Source organism: Myotis lucifugus, unplaced genomic scaffold (genome assembly GCF_000147115.1).
Source record: "Myotis lucifugus unplaced genomic scaffold, Myoluc2.0 scaffold_39, whole genome shotgun sequence".
NCBI lineage: Eukaryota > Metazoa > Chordata > Mammalia > Chiroptera > Vespertilionidae > Myotis > Myotis lucifugus.
In genome coordinates, this window is record NW_005871087.1 from 1,277,704 (window position 1) to 1,295,039 (window position 17,336).

A 17,336-nucleotide genomic window follows, 5' to 3' on the forward strand; every position below is an offset into this window, starting at 1 on the left:
ATCTGTGGTTTGTGAGGTCCCACTCTGCAAGGGAAACAAACTGATTGCCAGCCATTGTTTGCTGAGAGATGGCAGGTCAACCAGAAGACGTCTGAAATGGATCAGTAGACAGCATTTTAGTCTTTGTTTTTTACATGATGTATGTCTAACAGTTTCTGATTAGCGGACTTCTGAGAGAGACTTAAACACCTGAGCGAAACTTCCACATGGTCTGCAGGACAGGTCCTCACCGGTTAGCATTCAGTGTTTGTGTATGAATCACCTGTTCTTTTCTGGAGATTTGACCCAGGAAGGATTTGTGGTTTGACCTGTTCTCATTCAGTTGGGGGTGAATTGGCACAATGGGTAAGCAGCTTGCTTCCAATATTCCACTTTTTAGGTGGAAGGCCATCTAGGGGAGCATCCAGCCGTGTGTGTGTGTGTGTGTGTGTGTGTGTGTACGTGTACATGCTCTGTGTGCCTCCTGAGAAAAGGGGCAGAGAAGTTTGGATTCAGAACACTGGACTTTAATCCCAACTTCTCCACTTTCATGGACCCCAACTTCTCCACTTTCATGGACCATGATTTGGGCCCCAGGGTTGTATAAAAGGAGAATCAGCAGAGCTGGGAGGATAAGAGATGATGATGTGAAAGCACTTGTGTAAACTGTAGAGCTCCCCTTCCCCGAGATGTGAAGTGGCCGCGCTTCTATTATTCATGTAAATGGCTGTTACTGTAAATGGCTTTTAAACCAGAGATAAATGAAGACAGTGAGACGAGACAGGGAAATGTGGGAGAGCAAAGGGCTGCTTTGCAGGTTTCTCCCAAGCTGAAATGCTGGGTTAAGTCAGGGGCGGGGCTTGGGCAGGCTTGGCAAAGGTGGACAAATGCCCTTCCCTTATCTGGTGGGTTCTGGGGAAAGAATAACTAGGCAGTTGGATGAGGTCAAGGTAGAACTGTTCTCTCTGGCACCGTGAGGGTGGGGGATCTTGGGGACTGTTTCTCATTGTTCCCTTGTCCTTGGACCTTCTATGAAAAAACCATGGCTTCTTTGAGACCTTTCTGGATCCTCGTGGTTCTCCCAATTGTCCTTCCCCTCTTTTTCCAGGACTTTTTCTCTTCCGTTGCTGCGGACCCCTGCCCCCATTTCCACACCCGGCCTTCCACATTGCTGCTTCCACCCTAGTGAAGGGAACACTCTCTCTGGTCTCTCATTTTATTTGCTTATGTTTTCTTTACCAGATATGGAAACTGCTTTTTAAAAATTGAATGTAGTTAACATAGAACATTGTGTAAATTTAAGGTGTACAACTTGTTAATGTGATATCCTATATAATAAAGAGCTAATATGCTAATTAGACTGGACAGTGGAACGACCTTCTGGAACGACCTTCCGGAACAACCAGTGGGCGGGGGCGGGGCCGTGAGGCAGCCAGGGCCGCGAGGGCCTACCCTTGCACGAATTTCGTGCATCAGGCCTCTGGTGTTTATATATTGTCATATGATTGCCATTGTAGCAATCCTATATTTATCACCCCTATCACATTGCATAATTATCTTTTCTTTTCAGTGGTTGGAATAATTAGCAAGCTTGCTGATTATAGTGCAATATTGTTGCCTATAATCATTATTCTGTGCATTAGATCTCTAGGGCTTATTTACTAGGTGTTGCTGGATATGGAAACTTCATCACTGTCTTTACCCCACATTATACAGGGACATGCCTAGTGAATTAAAACAATGAATTACTGGTTTTGTTTTTGTTTTGTTGTTTTGTCTATGAAATTGGGTAGGAAAAAAAGATGATTTTAGAGAGCGATAAGAAAGAGGACAGCTCACACACTGCTAAAGGACTACAAATTGGTACAATTATTTTGATGGTGAGTTGGCAGTATTTATCAAAAGCCTTAAAATTAATGTTAAAGCAATTCCTCTTCTAGGAGTTTATTTTAAGAAAATCATTACACATTTATGACGAGATTTAGCTCCAGCAAAGTTTGTTGAATTGTAATTTGTCACAGAGAAGAAAGTTAGAACTCATCATACTGTCCAGCGGTCGGGAATTGGGCGATAAATCGTGGCACATTTATGTGATGGAGTGATCTGCAGTATTTTACACAGTATTGTCAAAATGTATTCACAGACTGAAATTTATTGACATGGTATATGGAATAAAAGAGGTTACAAGCATGATGTGCAACCATTTTCATAAAAAGTAAGAGTACATTTATATGCATAGAAATGGAAGTATATACACACTAAGATTTTAACATTTATTTTCTCTGGTTTTGAATGAATGTGTTTTTATTTCTTCTATTTGATTAATTTTTTTTCTGTGAGCAGTATTACTTTTGCACAAAGAAAAAAAGAAAGAAAGGGATGACAGATATTTTTAATGAAAACAAAGCAGAGTAGCTGCTATAGAGCCCTGGCCACTAGCATTGTGCCTAGGATGCCAACCTTGTGTCCAGGTAGAGTGCGCCTCTATCTGTGCACAGCGCCCCCTTCAGGTCCGAGTCTTCATGTGTGGGAGGCACGGGGTGCAGTTAAGTGAGTAATGAATGAGTAAGGTGATTATTTACTGATCCCTGACCTGCTACTCAAATCCTTCTGTTGACCTGTGGTGTTTTCTTCGAGAACAAGAGATTATTCCTTTTGTCTGTTGTATCCTTTCTTACCAACATGTTAACATTCAGTACTGACACATAGGATTAAAAGAATAATAATTTTTAACCTTTGTATGGGCTTCTTCTGTTCCATAATTCTGAAAATGCATTCTCTACCCTGGCGTTGCCTTTACAAACATTTCCTGAGAAGAAGTGATGGCGAGGTGGCCTGGAAGGAGCTTTGGCTCTGAAGGCAGGGTCTACTCTGCTTGGAGCTAAAAGCTCTTGTACAATGCAGCCATTAAAATGAGATCTGTGTTCATAGGTGTAAAAAGATATCTGTGATGTGTTCATAGCTGTAGAAAGATGTCTGGGCTGCAGTAACAAAGTACCACACACCAGGTGTCTTAAACAACACAAATGTCTTGTCTCACAGTTCTGGAGGCTGGACGTCTAAGGTCAAGGCGTCAGCAGGGTTGGTTCCTTCTGAGCACTGGGAGGGAAGGATCTGTTTCAGGTCTCTCCTTCTTCTAGGTCATCTTCCCCCGTGGCTTCCCTCCTCTGCCCTCTGTGTGTGTCTGTGTCCGAATTTCCCATTTGTATACAGACACCAGTCATATTGGATTAAGGCCCAATCTAATGACCTCATTTAAACTTCATTACCTCTGTAAAGAGCCTGTCTTTAAACATTTGAGGTACTGGGGGTTGGGATCAACACAAGAATGGGGGGGGGCATAATTCATAGCAATGTATTTTCTCCTAATTGAAAAAATATTGTTATTATAAATATTTCAAACATAAAAACACTAGAGAAGATAATATTGAACCTCCATGTCGCCATCAACAGCTTTAGCGCCCTCCCCCCTCAAACCCGATATTGTTTCATTCTTACTCCCCACACCCGCTGGATTGTTTTTGAAGTCAATCCCAGGCATCAGAGACTATGCATTCTCAGTGATACAAGATGATAATAGGTGACAAAATTATATATAAGGGCTGAGCCTTTTAAAATAAAATAATATCACCTGTGTGTATGTGCATATAAATAAGAGTCAGAATAATACCAGAAGGTTAACAAGTGCTTATTTTTAGAAAGTGGGGTTACAGGTAATTTTTGTTTCTTTATAGCTGTTTTTATTGTCTGATTTTGTTGGGATGTTGGTTGATGGAATAAGCCAGCCTTTTGTAATCCAAAAAAACAAATACAAGTTGTTTCCAGGTGGTGAGAAAGGGTGGGGTAAGGAACAATGGAAGAAACTTCACCATAGTTGTTTTCTGAGGCAGGAGATAGCATTTTGCTTCCAGAATATAAGAAGCACACAGATCATGACTCATAGTGTAGAGGACACTGAAGTGGTGAAGCTGTGTGACCTTAGCAAGGGCATCTGAACTGAGATTTCCTGCCTGCAAAATAAAGAGGACAGACCTGACAGGGTCATCAGATTCATTTGGCTATAAATGCTATTATCTCATAATTTTGAGCATCAGTATAGGTTTGCTTTCTAGGAGTCTCTAAGAATGGAATAGACTCATCCTCACATCTTCAGAAAGTGTTTTTTGAAGCGCACGCGCTCGTGTGTGTGTGTGTGTGTGTGTGTGTGTGTGCAGTTCAGAATTTTGCCTCTGCCTTTTGCTCTCGACAAATTTTGTTGTTTGTAAGACAAAGGGACTTGACCCTTCACCCCTGTAAGGGAGCACACCACCTCTGTGGGGCATTGGGAGTGTCTCGGAGAGGGAAGGGCAAGGTCAGGGTTAGAGAATTTGAAGTTTGGTGTACAGTACAGGGATTAGGTAAAGATCAAGATAGAGCAATTCAGGATTGGTGAAACAGTGAGGCAAGGAATTTTATAGGTTACAAACTACGTGATGGTTTCCTTTATAGAGTTGATGGGTATTTCAGGAGGTTTCTGTAATGAGTATCAAAGCATTCCTGGTATATTAAAATAATGCTAATGAGGGTAGGGGAATAGTAAATCTATAGTAATGGAGACAGTAAACTGTGTGTGTGTGTGTGTGTGTGTGTGTGTGTGTGTGTGTGTTGGTTGGTTCTAAAGCTCCTTGAAGCATAGCTTTCACGCTTAGTTGAGGACTTTAGCCAAATGAAAAAGTGCCTAATTTAGCCAATGATAATCTCTGACTAGAGGAGAAACGTAAAGGGGGCTCTGGAATTATACCAGGCTAAGGAGAAACGCCAAACCAGGGCCACCTTGAAGCTGGCATCAGATTCTTTAGTCTACTTCCAAGCAAGGTGGGTTGAGTTACTGATGGTACCAGGAATCGGTGAGCCCAGGAGGCTCTGCCAACCAAGGCAAGCAGTCCTGGTTACTTTAGGACAAGGGATCTGTGTTCAGAGGTGTTTGATGCTCATCCTTTGATTCCCAATGAATGAGCGACTAAGCTGGTGTTCACTGACATCTGGCCTGTCAAGACTGGGCCTTTCAGGCGCCTCTCAAACCTGCTCTGAGGTTTGCAGCTCAGCACAGTCTGAAGCAATCAAGGCAAACGAAGCCCCTCCCCCCTTCTGTCTCTGTCAGTTCTCTCTGTTTCCAGACCCCAGCTTGTTGAGTTGGATGACATTGGGTTTGTGTCTGTGCATCTCGGTTTCAGCTTTACTGAAATCGGGTAATAAAAATAAAAGCTGCCGCCACTGATTTTATTAGCATTAACTGCTTGGATTTGATTTTCTGGTGCATATGCCATTGTTTGTGCTAGATAAATGGGCCATAGAATGTTTCCCTCCCTGTGAAGTTTGCTTAACTGTGAAGTGCAGTTTGACTTAGGAGTAGATGATTTTACAACCTCAGAGTTGACATTCCCAGAGGGTGGATCTCTGAAATGTGCACCTGTGTCCCAAGATGGTGATGTCCCTGTTTGTGGACGCCAAATGCCAGGAAGAAATGAAGCTTAGGCATCCCTTTGTTGGTTTTTCAGCACTACAAATGATTAATGTTGATGTGCTTAGAAGAGGTGTTGGGAGCTCGGCTGTGAAATTTATGTAATTAAAGTGACTCAGCATTTCCAAAGCCTGGGAGCCTCAGGAAAGGCTGCTTGTCAATGGTTGTGCTTTGTTCTTCTCTTGATGGGCCTGTGGGAACCTGGAAGGGGAGATGGAGCCGCTTTAAGCATTGGCTATTGCTGTTCTTGTTGCTTACAGCTTTTCAGTGTCACGTTCATCTTTTCCTATGTGCCCTTAATTAAATGTAGATATGGAAATAGCTAAAACGTGTTCTTCCAAAGGCGGATGAAGATTCTTCATTGGTGCCTCCCGGTCTTGGAAACGTTAGCACAGTAATAACTCTGATGCACAGCTCTGAGGCTGGGCATGCGACGTTCCTTTGAGGGTTTATCTCACTTCTTTTGGAGCTGGATGAGGCTAAAATAAAGTGAAGATTGGTATCGATTGTGTCATTCAAAACTAAAGTTCTATTTTGCATCACGTGGAAAAAGGAGAGAAAATGAATCTCGAGGAGTCTGCTGTGTGTGCAGCCTTCTGCTAGGCTTGTTTCAGTTTTAGGGCTTAGGTTACCAAGAAAGATCAGAATTCATCAAGTGCCTGGTTCTTTTTAAAAAATACATAAATATAAATTTTATACACACACACACACACACACTCTGAGTGGCCAGATTATTATGACCACCTGACGTTTATAGGCAAATTAGCTGTACACTGCATCGTATGGGATATGGAAGCTGAAGTCCTGTTCGAACATCTTTGCTGTCTGCAGTTACCAAGATAAAACATCTCCAATTCACATAGGAACACAAGGATTGGACAGTCGAGCATTGGAAAAAAGTCATGTGGTCTGATGAATCACATTTCCAGTTGCATCATGCAAATGGCAGAGTGAGAATTTGGCAGCAACAGCATGAAAGCATGCACCCCACATGCATGAGTACAACCCCTCAAGCTGGTGGGGGCAGTGTTAAGGTTTGGGGCATGCTTTCCTGGCATGATTTGGGCCCTTTAATTCATGTGGAACAACGTCTGAATAGCACAACATACCCAAGTATCCTTGCTGATCAAGTTCATTCTATCATGTTGATGGCGTATCCCAATGGAGATGGCTTCTTCCAACAAGACAATGTGCCATGCCATGGTGCTCGTATTGTGCAGGAGTGGTTTCAAGAACATGAGGGAGACTTTACCTTGCTTAGGTGGCTCCCACAATCACCAGATCTCAATACAATTGAGCATTTGTATGACAAAGTTAAAAGAGCCATCAGGCAGCTGGTTCCACAACCATCAAATCTCACAGAACTGGACAGTGCTATTCATCAGGCATGGTGTCAGATTCCTCGAATCACCTTTCAACATCTTGTGGAGTCAATGCCAAGAAGAATCGCCGCAGTATTGAAGACAAAAGGTAGCCCAACGAAGTACTGATGGGGTGGTCATAATAATCTGGCAACTCTGTGTGTGTGTGTGTGTGTGTGTGTGTATAGTATGTATATATATGTATATATATATTATATCCCACGTTCAAAGGCTGTTAAATCGCGTTGTTTACCCATATCTTCAGAAAAAAATCACTTCTACTGTCGTGGTAAACAACCTGCTTCCCTATTTATAATGGTCTGGCCCTCTAGCAACTTCAGCGTGAAATTATAGCTAATTTGCCTACAAACGTCAGGTGGTTATAATAATCTGGCCATGCAGTGTATATATCAGAGAGGAAGGAAGAGGGAGGGAGAGATAGAAACATCAATGATGAAAGAGAATCATTGATTAGCTGCCTCCTGCATGCCCCCTCCACCACCCTCCACTGGGGATTGAGCCCACAACCCGGGCATGTGCCCTGACCAGGGAATCGAACCATGACCTCCTGGTTCATAGGTTGATGCTCAACCACTGAGCCATGCCGGTTGGGCCAATGCCTGGTTCTTACATGTCTCTAGCACAGGATAACTCCAGGGGGCACTCTGGGTGTTTTGAGCAGGAAAGTTATTGTATGGGACTGTGCCCTGACTTGTGGGGTATTTAGCACTCCTGACCCCCTGCCCTCTCAGTGCCAGTAGTTCTCAGACATTGTAACTGTCAAATGTACCCACTGCTGGTTCAAATGCCCCCCCTAGCAGGGCAGTCCTGTTGCTGGCACTGGCAATAGGCTCTCAATAAATACTGTTTGAATACTTTTCAGAGAGCAGATATGTGGGTTCCATCTCTGGGCATGTGCCTCTGTTGTAGTAGACTAGACGGTTCTGTAAGTCAGTTTTGTGTTTTTATTAGCTGAGATTTACATAATATTTAATGCCTGTGAAGTAACAAGTATTTATCCTATTCAATAGCATTGGAATAAAGTTAGCTCTTTTCGTTGATTAAAAACATGTGTATCCCATATAGGCGATGGCTTAATTTTACTTACCTTTTCCTCTTACGCATTATTTCATCATGCATAATAGTCAAGAACATATGTATTGTACATTTCCTCATTCCATTTTCTTCTTTATTTTCAACACATTGTTTTTCTAAGACAAGATTTTATGGTAGGAATTTACAGAAATGCTGATTACAACAAATAGCTTGAAGTCCACTTCTCCCTCGCTGTTAGCATCTCTACATATAGCTGGCTGTCAAAGAGTACATAAACATTTCATTTTTTTAAGTGAAATTAAACCAGTTGGTAGTATTTCTTGGCAAACCTAAATGGATACTGGAGGTATTATTCTTTGCTAAGTCTTAGCCATATAATGCTAATCGAGCATAATGACTTCTGTAGACTTAAAGGTGTCATAAATGCACCTTTGAAAGGTCTCTTGCATTTGAGTGACAGAAGAGTGAGACTGGGGAATCATGCACGCATGCATCCATTCATCCAACAGATATTTACTGAACTTGGGAGATATTAGTGAAGAGCACAGATATAATCTCTGCTTTCACCCTAGCACAAATGAACATAAGGAAGAAATTACAAGTTGGGTTGGAAGGGGTAAGTGCTATGGAGAAAAATTAGTTGGTAAGGAGGATAGGCGTGCCAAGGGTTGGACTGGAGGTGCAATTTTAAATTATGTGGTTCCAGAAGCTTTCTTCAGAAGGTGGCTTTAAAGCAAAGACCTGAAGGAGAAGTGAATACTTATTGAGCCCCTGTTATGCCTCAGGTACCGTTTCAGGAGCCCGAATGGCTAGGTGTAACCTCTGTAATCTGCAAAAAATAATATGCCTGCCCAAAGGGTGGATGTCACATTAAGGGGAGATTGCGGCAAACCTTCTCTGAGCAATATGTTCAGCATTGATTTTTTAAAAAATATCTTTGAAAATGGCACCTATTTTGGGAAGTAGGATTGCAGTGGATGAACTTTTCTTTTTTTTTTTTTTTTAAAGCAGACAAATACACAGACTGCTAGAAAACCACAAGTCTTTGTTTTCAAAAGGAAATAGAAAAATAAGGCTGAGCATGGAATGCATTTTGTGTCCAAGTCCAGTGGTCCAGACAGAATGGTTGCTTCTCCCCAGCTGGTGACATCAGGATGGTGACCGGCATCTTGTGGGGATGACAGTGACAAAGCAGGAGATGTGGCTCAGATTAAGGATGGTTTTTGTGGGGGAGCTTAAAGAACAGAGGAGTGGGGTCAGGAGTTGGTCCCTGCTGCTGATGCTGACCGGCCCTGGGTCTTAGGCAGGTTGGGGTAGCTCCTGACTTTTCAGAATGACTGTTAATGTGTAATTTCTGTACACCATCTTGTTTAGTGAGATAAGTTGTAAGATAGGAGGAGGGAGATGAACTTCACAAGATAACCAGTAAAGTCCTTTTCTAGTTCTTGAGTTCTTCTCCTTGATTTGTCAGTTGAAGATACAATTAGACCAGTAGCTTAGGAATTGAAGCCAGGCCAGAAAAGATGGTTGTTTAGGGGTTCTCAGCTTCAGCCGTGTAATAGGGCTGGCTCTGGAATCCCTGGGTGTTCCTTCCACATGGCATCTTGCGTGATGTTAAGAAAGTCACATCCTATTTGGCATTTTGGGGGCTGGCACGGTTCAGTGCTGGCTTTCCTCCGATCTCACTCATACAAATGGCCAGCCCTAGATTTCACTTCTGTTTCTTGAACTCCAAAGAGACTGCCATGGAGTTAGTAATAAGAGCTGGAGGAAAAGCAAAGTATTGACCTTGATCTAGGCCCGTGGTTGGCAAACTGCGGCTTGCGAGCCACATGCGGCTCTTTGGTCCCTTGAGTGTGGCTTTTCCTAAGCCTTAGGAGTACCCTAATCAAGTTAATAACAATGTACCTACCTATATAGTTTAAGTTTAAAAAATTTGGCTCTCAAAAGAAATTTCAATCGTTGTACTGTCGATATTTGGTTCTGTTGACTAATGAGTTTGCCAACCACTGCTCTAGGCAAAGCCCAGTTCTTCCACTCTCTCAAATAGCCTTCCATAGTGAAAGAACCTCAAAGATGGTCACAGGGACTTCTACCTGTAATGGATTTATTATTGACTGATGACCCTAATGGTCCCTTTCAACTCTAAAGTTCTAAAATGCTCTTGAGATCAGAGCTGAAGATGTGTGCTTTCCGATAGACAGGTTTCACCTGGGCCTACATTGTCAGAGGACTCGTGTACTGCCCAGCCATCGTGGCTCAGTGGTTCAGCGTCGAACTGTGAACCAGGAGGTCACGGTTCGATTCCCAGTCAGGGCACATGCCCAGGTTGCTGGCTCGATCACCAGTGTGGGGCATGCAGGAAGCAGCCAATCAATGGTTTTCTCTCATCATTGATGTTTCTCTCTCTCCCTCTTCCTTCCTCTCTGAAATCAATAAAAATCTATTTTTTTAAAAAAGGATTCATGTACTGAGCACCATCTGAGCTGACCCTGACAGCAGTCATCTGAGTGATGATGGTTTCTCTTTCCACTTTCCTCCGACTTTTCTCCGGTCCTGTGGTTTAAGCTCTAACTCTCCCCTCCTTGCTATCTTCCCATTTTGTAGGTGATGAACCAGGTGGAAGGCCAGCAGAAGAACCTTGTGCACGCCATCGAGTCTCTGCCGGGTTCCGGCCCCCTCACTGCCTTGGACCAGGATCTTCTGCTCCTGAAAGCTACCTCCGCCGCCACCCTCAGCTGCCTTGGGGAGTGCTTCAACCTGCTGCAGCAGAGTGTGCACCAGGTGGGCCAGTCCAGCCACAAGCCAGTGGCCTCAGGTGAGACCTCCCAGCGGGCAGTTCTGTGCTTGCAAATGAGTCCTATCGAGAGTGTGTGTGTGGGTGCGCACCCCATTGCCTTCCTCCTTTACACTCATCTCTTATCCATCATCCATCCATCCATCCATCCATCCATCCATCCATCCATCTTTTTATCCAAGTGTTTCTCCATTTACCCCTCCCGCCCCTTCCCTACCCAGTATGGGATATTCTGTTCTCTTACCAATTAGAATTATAACATCCTATGAAACATCTAACTAACATGTTTACAAGAACTCCTTTTAGACTTGCTGGCATCACATTCTCAATCTCATTCCACTTGTGATGTTGCACTTAGTGTCATGTGTTTAAAATCCATCGTTAGGCAGCATCTGGTCCATTATTTCCAACGAGGCCTATGGTGTGTTCCGGTCCATTATTTCTAACGATGTCTATGGTGTCTGTCCACCACATTTTACCCAACACTCTCTGATGATGGACAGGCACATGGCCTCCTGCTCTCTGCACCTCTCACCTCGCTGCACTGAGCCTCCTCCTGCATGTCCCCTTATGGACCTGTGCGAGAATTTTCTGGAATACGTACCAGAAGCATTTCTAGTTCTTTATCTAGAAGCCAGAGACAATAATCCACTCCCTTAAGATGCCTCAGTCCTTATTGGAGGAGGGTTTAATCAATAAGCAGATATAAGTATATTGGTGAAGATTAAGTTCAGTGATAAAGGTGAAACTAGCTTGAGGTTGGCCATGCCGTATTTAACTTGTAAAGCATTAGAATTAAGAGACTCACAGAAGCTTCACTGAGCTTTGTTGACTGGGATTAACTTCCTTAATGAGGAAACGAGGCCAGTTGAGAGATGAAAAGTAAAGCTGTGCTATGATGATGGTCCATATTTCATACTTTTCTCAAGTCCCTTTTGCTCTCCGTTTTACTAAGATTAAAAGGGATGTCTGTTTTCCAGAATAGATGGTGTATAGGTCATTTAGGTTTCTTTCTGTAGCACCCACTATCATTTACTGAGGTTTGATTCTAGTGTTTGGCCTTTGCCACATATTTTCTGAAATCTTCACAAAGTGGATATTATTATGCCCATCCTATGGATGAGATGCAATGAAATTACTTGTCCAAGGTCCCCCCGCTAAGAGGCGAGAGACGGGTGGGGGCTTGGGCACAAGTTCAGAGTGAGACTGGAGCGTCCCAGGTCCCTACCGTCCCTCTCACACTGTAGCATGACTTTAGCCTCTGCAGCCCAGGAGGCACCTTCCAGGAGTCTTTCACTGGAAATGTGAGCTTGAACCTTTTCTTTTTCCTAAACTTCATCCCTTACTTCGTTCCTCAGGGATGGTTTCTACCTAATTTCTATCTTTTTTTTTAAAAACCCTGGTTTTCATTGGGTATTTTGTGTTTTTAAGGACCTGGAGGGACAAAGCTCAAGGTGGAATTTCAGATATGCTGACAGGTTGAAATGGAAACTGTTTGAGAGAAGGAGCAATTATGCCACCTATGGTGTCATAATTCTTCCCTGCCCCCTTTGTCCAGCCTCCCTTCCTTTTAGCCATTTTTGTTGAGGAACTTGGATGGAGATTGGGGAACACAGGGAGCATGGCATCACAGTGGTTATTGTATTTGTTTTCTTAACTCTTTTAATTCAGTTCTATATAACACAGCCCCTTAAGGTTTAAAGCATTCTGCATGTGTCCTTTAAATCTGTGCCACACTTCCCTGGCCCGTGTGGCTCAGTTGGTTGGAGCGTCGTCCCGTACACCAAAAGGTGGTGGGTCCGATTCCTGGTCAGGACACATGCCCAGGTTGTGGTTTCGATCCCCGGTCGGGGCATGTGTGAGAGGCAACTGTTCACATCGATGTCTCTCTCTCTCTCTCTCTCTCTCTCTCTCTCTCTCTCTCTCTCTCTCTCTCTCTCTCTCCTTCTCTCCTTCTCCCCCTCTCTAAAAAAATCAAAACAATAAAATCAATAAATAAAATTTTAAAATCTGTGCCACACATTGAGGGAAAAAAAATGAATTAACTCCCTGCATCCAAAACATCATAGTTGCCTGCAGTTAAACCTGAATTCCAGAATCTCAGACTAGTGGAAGAAGAGACTATGATAACCCTGGGGGTGTCATCACAAAATACATTTGTTTGGAATCTCAGGGTTCTTGAGGTGGATGGCAGCTCTAGCAGCCCGACTCCCACTGATAAAAACATAACGGTTCTATGTAAGGCGTGCCGGGCTGGGCTAGGCTGGGCTGATGGAAATCAAAATCTCATTAAAGCTCAACTCTGCCAGGGTTTCCTTTACATATTCAGCGGGCAGGGAGGCCCAGATCGTCCCCCGCGTATCGAATATCCAAGCGCTTCGTTCTCGCTTCAAGTCTTTCTGCCTTCTGACCCCTGCACTGTTTTTTTTCTTCTGTCCCTTCTCCAAATCAAAAATTAATTTGTGGTCTTGTAGTATTTCATCTCCTGTAGCATTTCATTGTATCTTCTGGGAAATGCGTAGTCGTTGGAGCCTTGGTCTGCAAACGTTGCTTCCTGATGCTCATTTCATTTCAAGCACACTGAGCACCTGGACTGAAATCCAAAAATACGTTCGTATTCATCTGCCTCCCACCTATGTGTTTGGGGATCCTAGACCTGTCTCTGATGTTGTCTCTAAGATACAGTGAGCTGAAATGCCTCATTGAACTTCTGTTTGTGGAAAGGCTTGCAATTAAAATGAATAAAGCTGCTCGGCTTTTTGGTCAAGGCTTATGTTATGTGGCTTTCTTGTGCTCCTGGTGATTTCTAAATCTATTTCAGCAGCTTGATGGAGGCAAATGATTGATGAATGTAGGGCAAGCGGCCATCTCTCTTCCCAGCTGAGATGCAAGCCTCCGATTCTATGCAGAAAGGCACGCAGGGCTGCATCAGAACTGGAAAAGGCTGTGCTACTTGGGAGTGTGGGCCTTTTTTTAATTCTTGAGACAGGAGAGAGGGGAGGGGGGAAGGGGAGAGAGGGAGAGAGAATGAGAATATTAAAATTTTACATAACAGGATTCAACAGGGTGAGGATTAGGGTGAGGCAAATGAGATAAAGTCCTGTACTATTTGGGGGGACATTAATTTTTATTTTAAAAATATTATGTGAAAATATCATTGATCTGATTACTGAGTGTCTTGGGGGCTCTTTACATTTTACATCTGATGGGAGTGTCTTTTTACTTTAGCCTAGTACCAGCCCTGCTCAGCTCTGTTTAACTGGGTTCATTGCTCACCACTAGTCCTTTTATATGTGACTTCTCCAGCCTTGAGTTCCTAATTCTGCCACTTTTCATTATGTATTGGTATATGCCCTCCAGAAGTGTCTTACCCACCAGAATGTTGAATGTTTTCTGAGCCTCTTCAGTGCTGCTAAAAAGGCACAAAGTGTAGAGTTTAAGGGTCTGGGCTCTGATCTTAATTCCACCACTTAACTGGCTCTGTGCCTCTGCTTCTTACCTGTCTTTTGGGCATAATAGTAGGACTTGCCTTATGGGTTGCCTTAGAATTAGATGAGTTAACACATGTAAATTGTATAGCCCTTGGCACCTAGCGAGAGCTCAAGAAATGTGGACTCTTTTTTAGCAGAGGGAAGATCATTTGGCCGAGAAGGAGCATTATCCCCCAAGCCCTTCACCCCACCCCCAATCTATAGATGTACTCGCATTTTTCTCTTCATCTATTCATTTTCTGGCATTTAGTGTTGTAGCAAAATTCAAGACTAGTTTGATTTTTTTTCTCCCCTTTAAGACAAGTCTAATTTTTCTGCCTAAATAATTGAAGAAATTTTTTCTCTTGATTTTTGTTATTTAAAAATGTGGCCAAACTTCATGAGCGAGGCATTCATTAAACTGTTCTCTCTCTCTGCTTTTGCATGTGTTTGAAATTTCAGTCCCAAAAAGCCTAAGAAAGTATTGCCAAGCTCTGGCTGGAATGCGGTGGACTGTTTCAGCAGCACCCACAGCTCTCTCTCCGGCTCAGGCTCCGTTTCCCAATTCCTCTCGTTGCTTATTGTTTCTGCTCCATCCATCTGATGTCTACCCTTCAGGGTCTCTTGGATCTCTGTTGTGCACGTCTCTATTGTCCCCTGTCTGATCGCTGTCTTTATGCCCTTTGTAACTGCACACCAGTAGAACTGCCTTATTTGACTTTCTACAGCGTCGAGTCGACTTTTTTCTAGTTTCAGGGTTCCTTTTAATTATATTAATTTCATTTCCTCGTAATAATTCCACAGTGCATTCATCTCCTTTTCCACCTCAGCCAGCTTTCTTCTTCTTACTTCCTGTTCTTGTTTCATAGAGGCAATTTCATCCTGTCTTGTGCTGTGGATACACTTTTCCTTATGTCTTCTCTGACACCTGTTAGAAATTTCAGAGAGATATTCTTCCTGGTAGCCCTCTGAGGATACTGTTACTCTTCACAGTCCTTTCCATTCGCTCTGTTAGAGTTTTCCTCCTTCATCCTCATATGACACCAGTCTATCCAGACTCCCCACCCAGTGCTCATTTATCAGAGGAGCTGAAATGGTCTGAGAAGGGCTTCTCTCCTGTCCTTACTCGATGGTTCCTTGGTACTCTGAATCCACAGAGTATACAAAAAAACTACATTCCCCAGCATGCATTGCTACCTTTCATCTCCCATCCTGGCCTTTGTCTGTCCCAGGATGCAGGGTATCACTGCCTCTACTTCTTGCTCTGCTGTCTTCTGGTTATTATCTCATGATAGTGGGATGAAGGGGAGGGAGGGACAAAATTGAGGGGTGGGGGTAATGGAACATTCTCCTGTCTGCCTAGACAAGAAGATCTTATTCTTTCCCCCATGCTTTTTAAGCTTTCCTAATTTATCTAGAGGACATGCATTACTTGTGTAATAAAATAAAACGTTAAAAAAGTGGTACCTCCGTATTGATGATCTGAATGCAACTCCAGGACTCTGGGCAGGAGTTGGTCAGCAGGACCACTAAGAAGCATTTTTTCACCTTTCTTACGGCAAATTCTGCTGTCTCACACCCACGTCTGGTCTTAGGTCGTCCTGCAGCAGTTGACTGTAGTGTTGTGAGTTTTCACCTATTTTAAATGACATCAAGGACTGCTATATGGATGCCTTTTGCCTTTAAAAAATTGTGGTAAAGCACACATATCAAAAAATTTTCTATCTTCACCATTTTTAAGTATCTAGCTCAGTAGTGTTTAAAACATTCATATAGTTGTGTGAGCAATCGCCAGACCTCTCCATCTTGCAAAATGAAACTCTATATCCATTAAATTATGACTTTCCATTCCCCCTCATTCTCAGCCCCTTGCAACCACCATTCTACTTTGTCTTTCTTATTGCCATTTCTTATTTATTTTTAACTTTTAGGAGGTTGTAAAACACACCTTTTTTTCTTTTTTTGGAATTTACTACCTCTGAAAATCTTAATAGTTATTCATTCACTCTGCACATACAGGGTGTCCCAAAAAATGTATGCACAGTTTAAAGCTGGTAACTCAGTTTTGAAAATGAAATGTATTTTAATAAACCCTACCTTTATAAATATGCAAACTGTGTGTATACATTTTGGCGGGGGGGAAGCACCCTATATTTATTAAGTGTACACCCTTTGCTAGATCATGTTGTAGGTTCTAGGAACTCACCCCTAATGCCTTCGCAGGCCAGACCAAATGATTTCCAGGGCCTTATACTGTCCCTACCCCTGTTCTAGGGCCACAGCCATAACCGAGGGCAATACGTCCCTGCCTTCAAGGAACTGACCTTCCAGGGAGGAGAGAACAACGCTAGTTAAATAAAAGAGCAGGGTGAGTTCAGATGGTGCTAAGTGCTTTGAAAACAGTAAACTCACTGACGTGACAGGGAGTGCCTTTAAGTGCTGCTGTGGCCAGAAAGGTCACAGGGGGCTTCGCTGAGCAGATGACATTTAGGCAACCCCTGGATTTATGCAGGACACCTCTCTCCCGCACATAGGCCTGGAGGGGTGGCACTCCGAGCAGAAGGAACAGCACACACAAAGGCTCTCAACTAGAATGAACTTGGCTCACTGAGGAGTGGAAAAATTATCAGCGTGGCTTGAGGATAGAGAGCAACGCAGAGGGAATGAAATGAGGCTGGGCAGTCTCGCAAGGCAGGCGGTTTAGATTGTGTTTCAGTTGCAGTGAGAAGCCACTTGAGGCTTTTAAGCAGCGGGCTTATATGATACAATGCTTGACATGAAGGCAAGATTTCTGCATAAAAATATGTTGGCTTGGATGATATTGAACACACTCAGATACAGCCCTTGCAATGGCCTCTGTTACTGTGTTTTCATCAGCCGGACCCCCTCCTGGTATTAAAAGTTTGGGATATTTGTAGATTTTCCTTTGAGTCACTCTAATGAAAAGGCTGAGGCATCTGATTGCTTTATGGATAGAACATCTACGATGCTGAAAGGTTGAGTTCTTGTCCACACGAGGCGGTCTCCACTTCAGCCAACAGTTTTCTTCCTCACTTACCCCTACGTTTACTCTGAAAACAGAATCTTCGGAGGGTAGGCCAGCTGAGTTTGAGACATGCTCTCATTCTAATGGCAGAATTGCTATTAAAGGGGTAAAAAACAAAAAAAATTAA

At 43.2% G+C, this 17,336-nt stretch overlaps 1 protein-coding gene across 4 annotated transcripts in view; it reads left to right on the forward strand.

Moving 5' to 3' along the window:
• OSBPL10 (oxysterol binding protein like 10) overlaps positions 1 to 17,336 on the forward strand; it is a 210,927-nt gene that overhangs the window by 141,944 nt on the left and 51,647 nt on the right. For all 4 annotated transcript variants that reach the window (XM_023752952.1, XM_023752953.1, XM_006087580.3 and 1 more), the window contains one exon: positions 10,504 to 10,714. In XM_023752952.1, the coding sequence (XP_023608720.1) occupies positions 10,504 to 10,714 (211 nt within the window). The remainder of the gene's footprint in view (positions 1 to 10,503; positions 10,715 to 17,336) is intronic.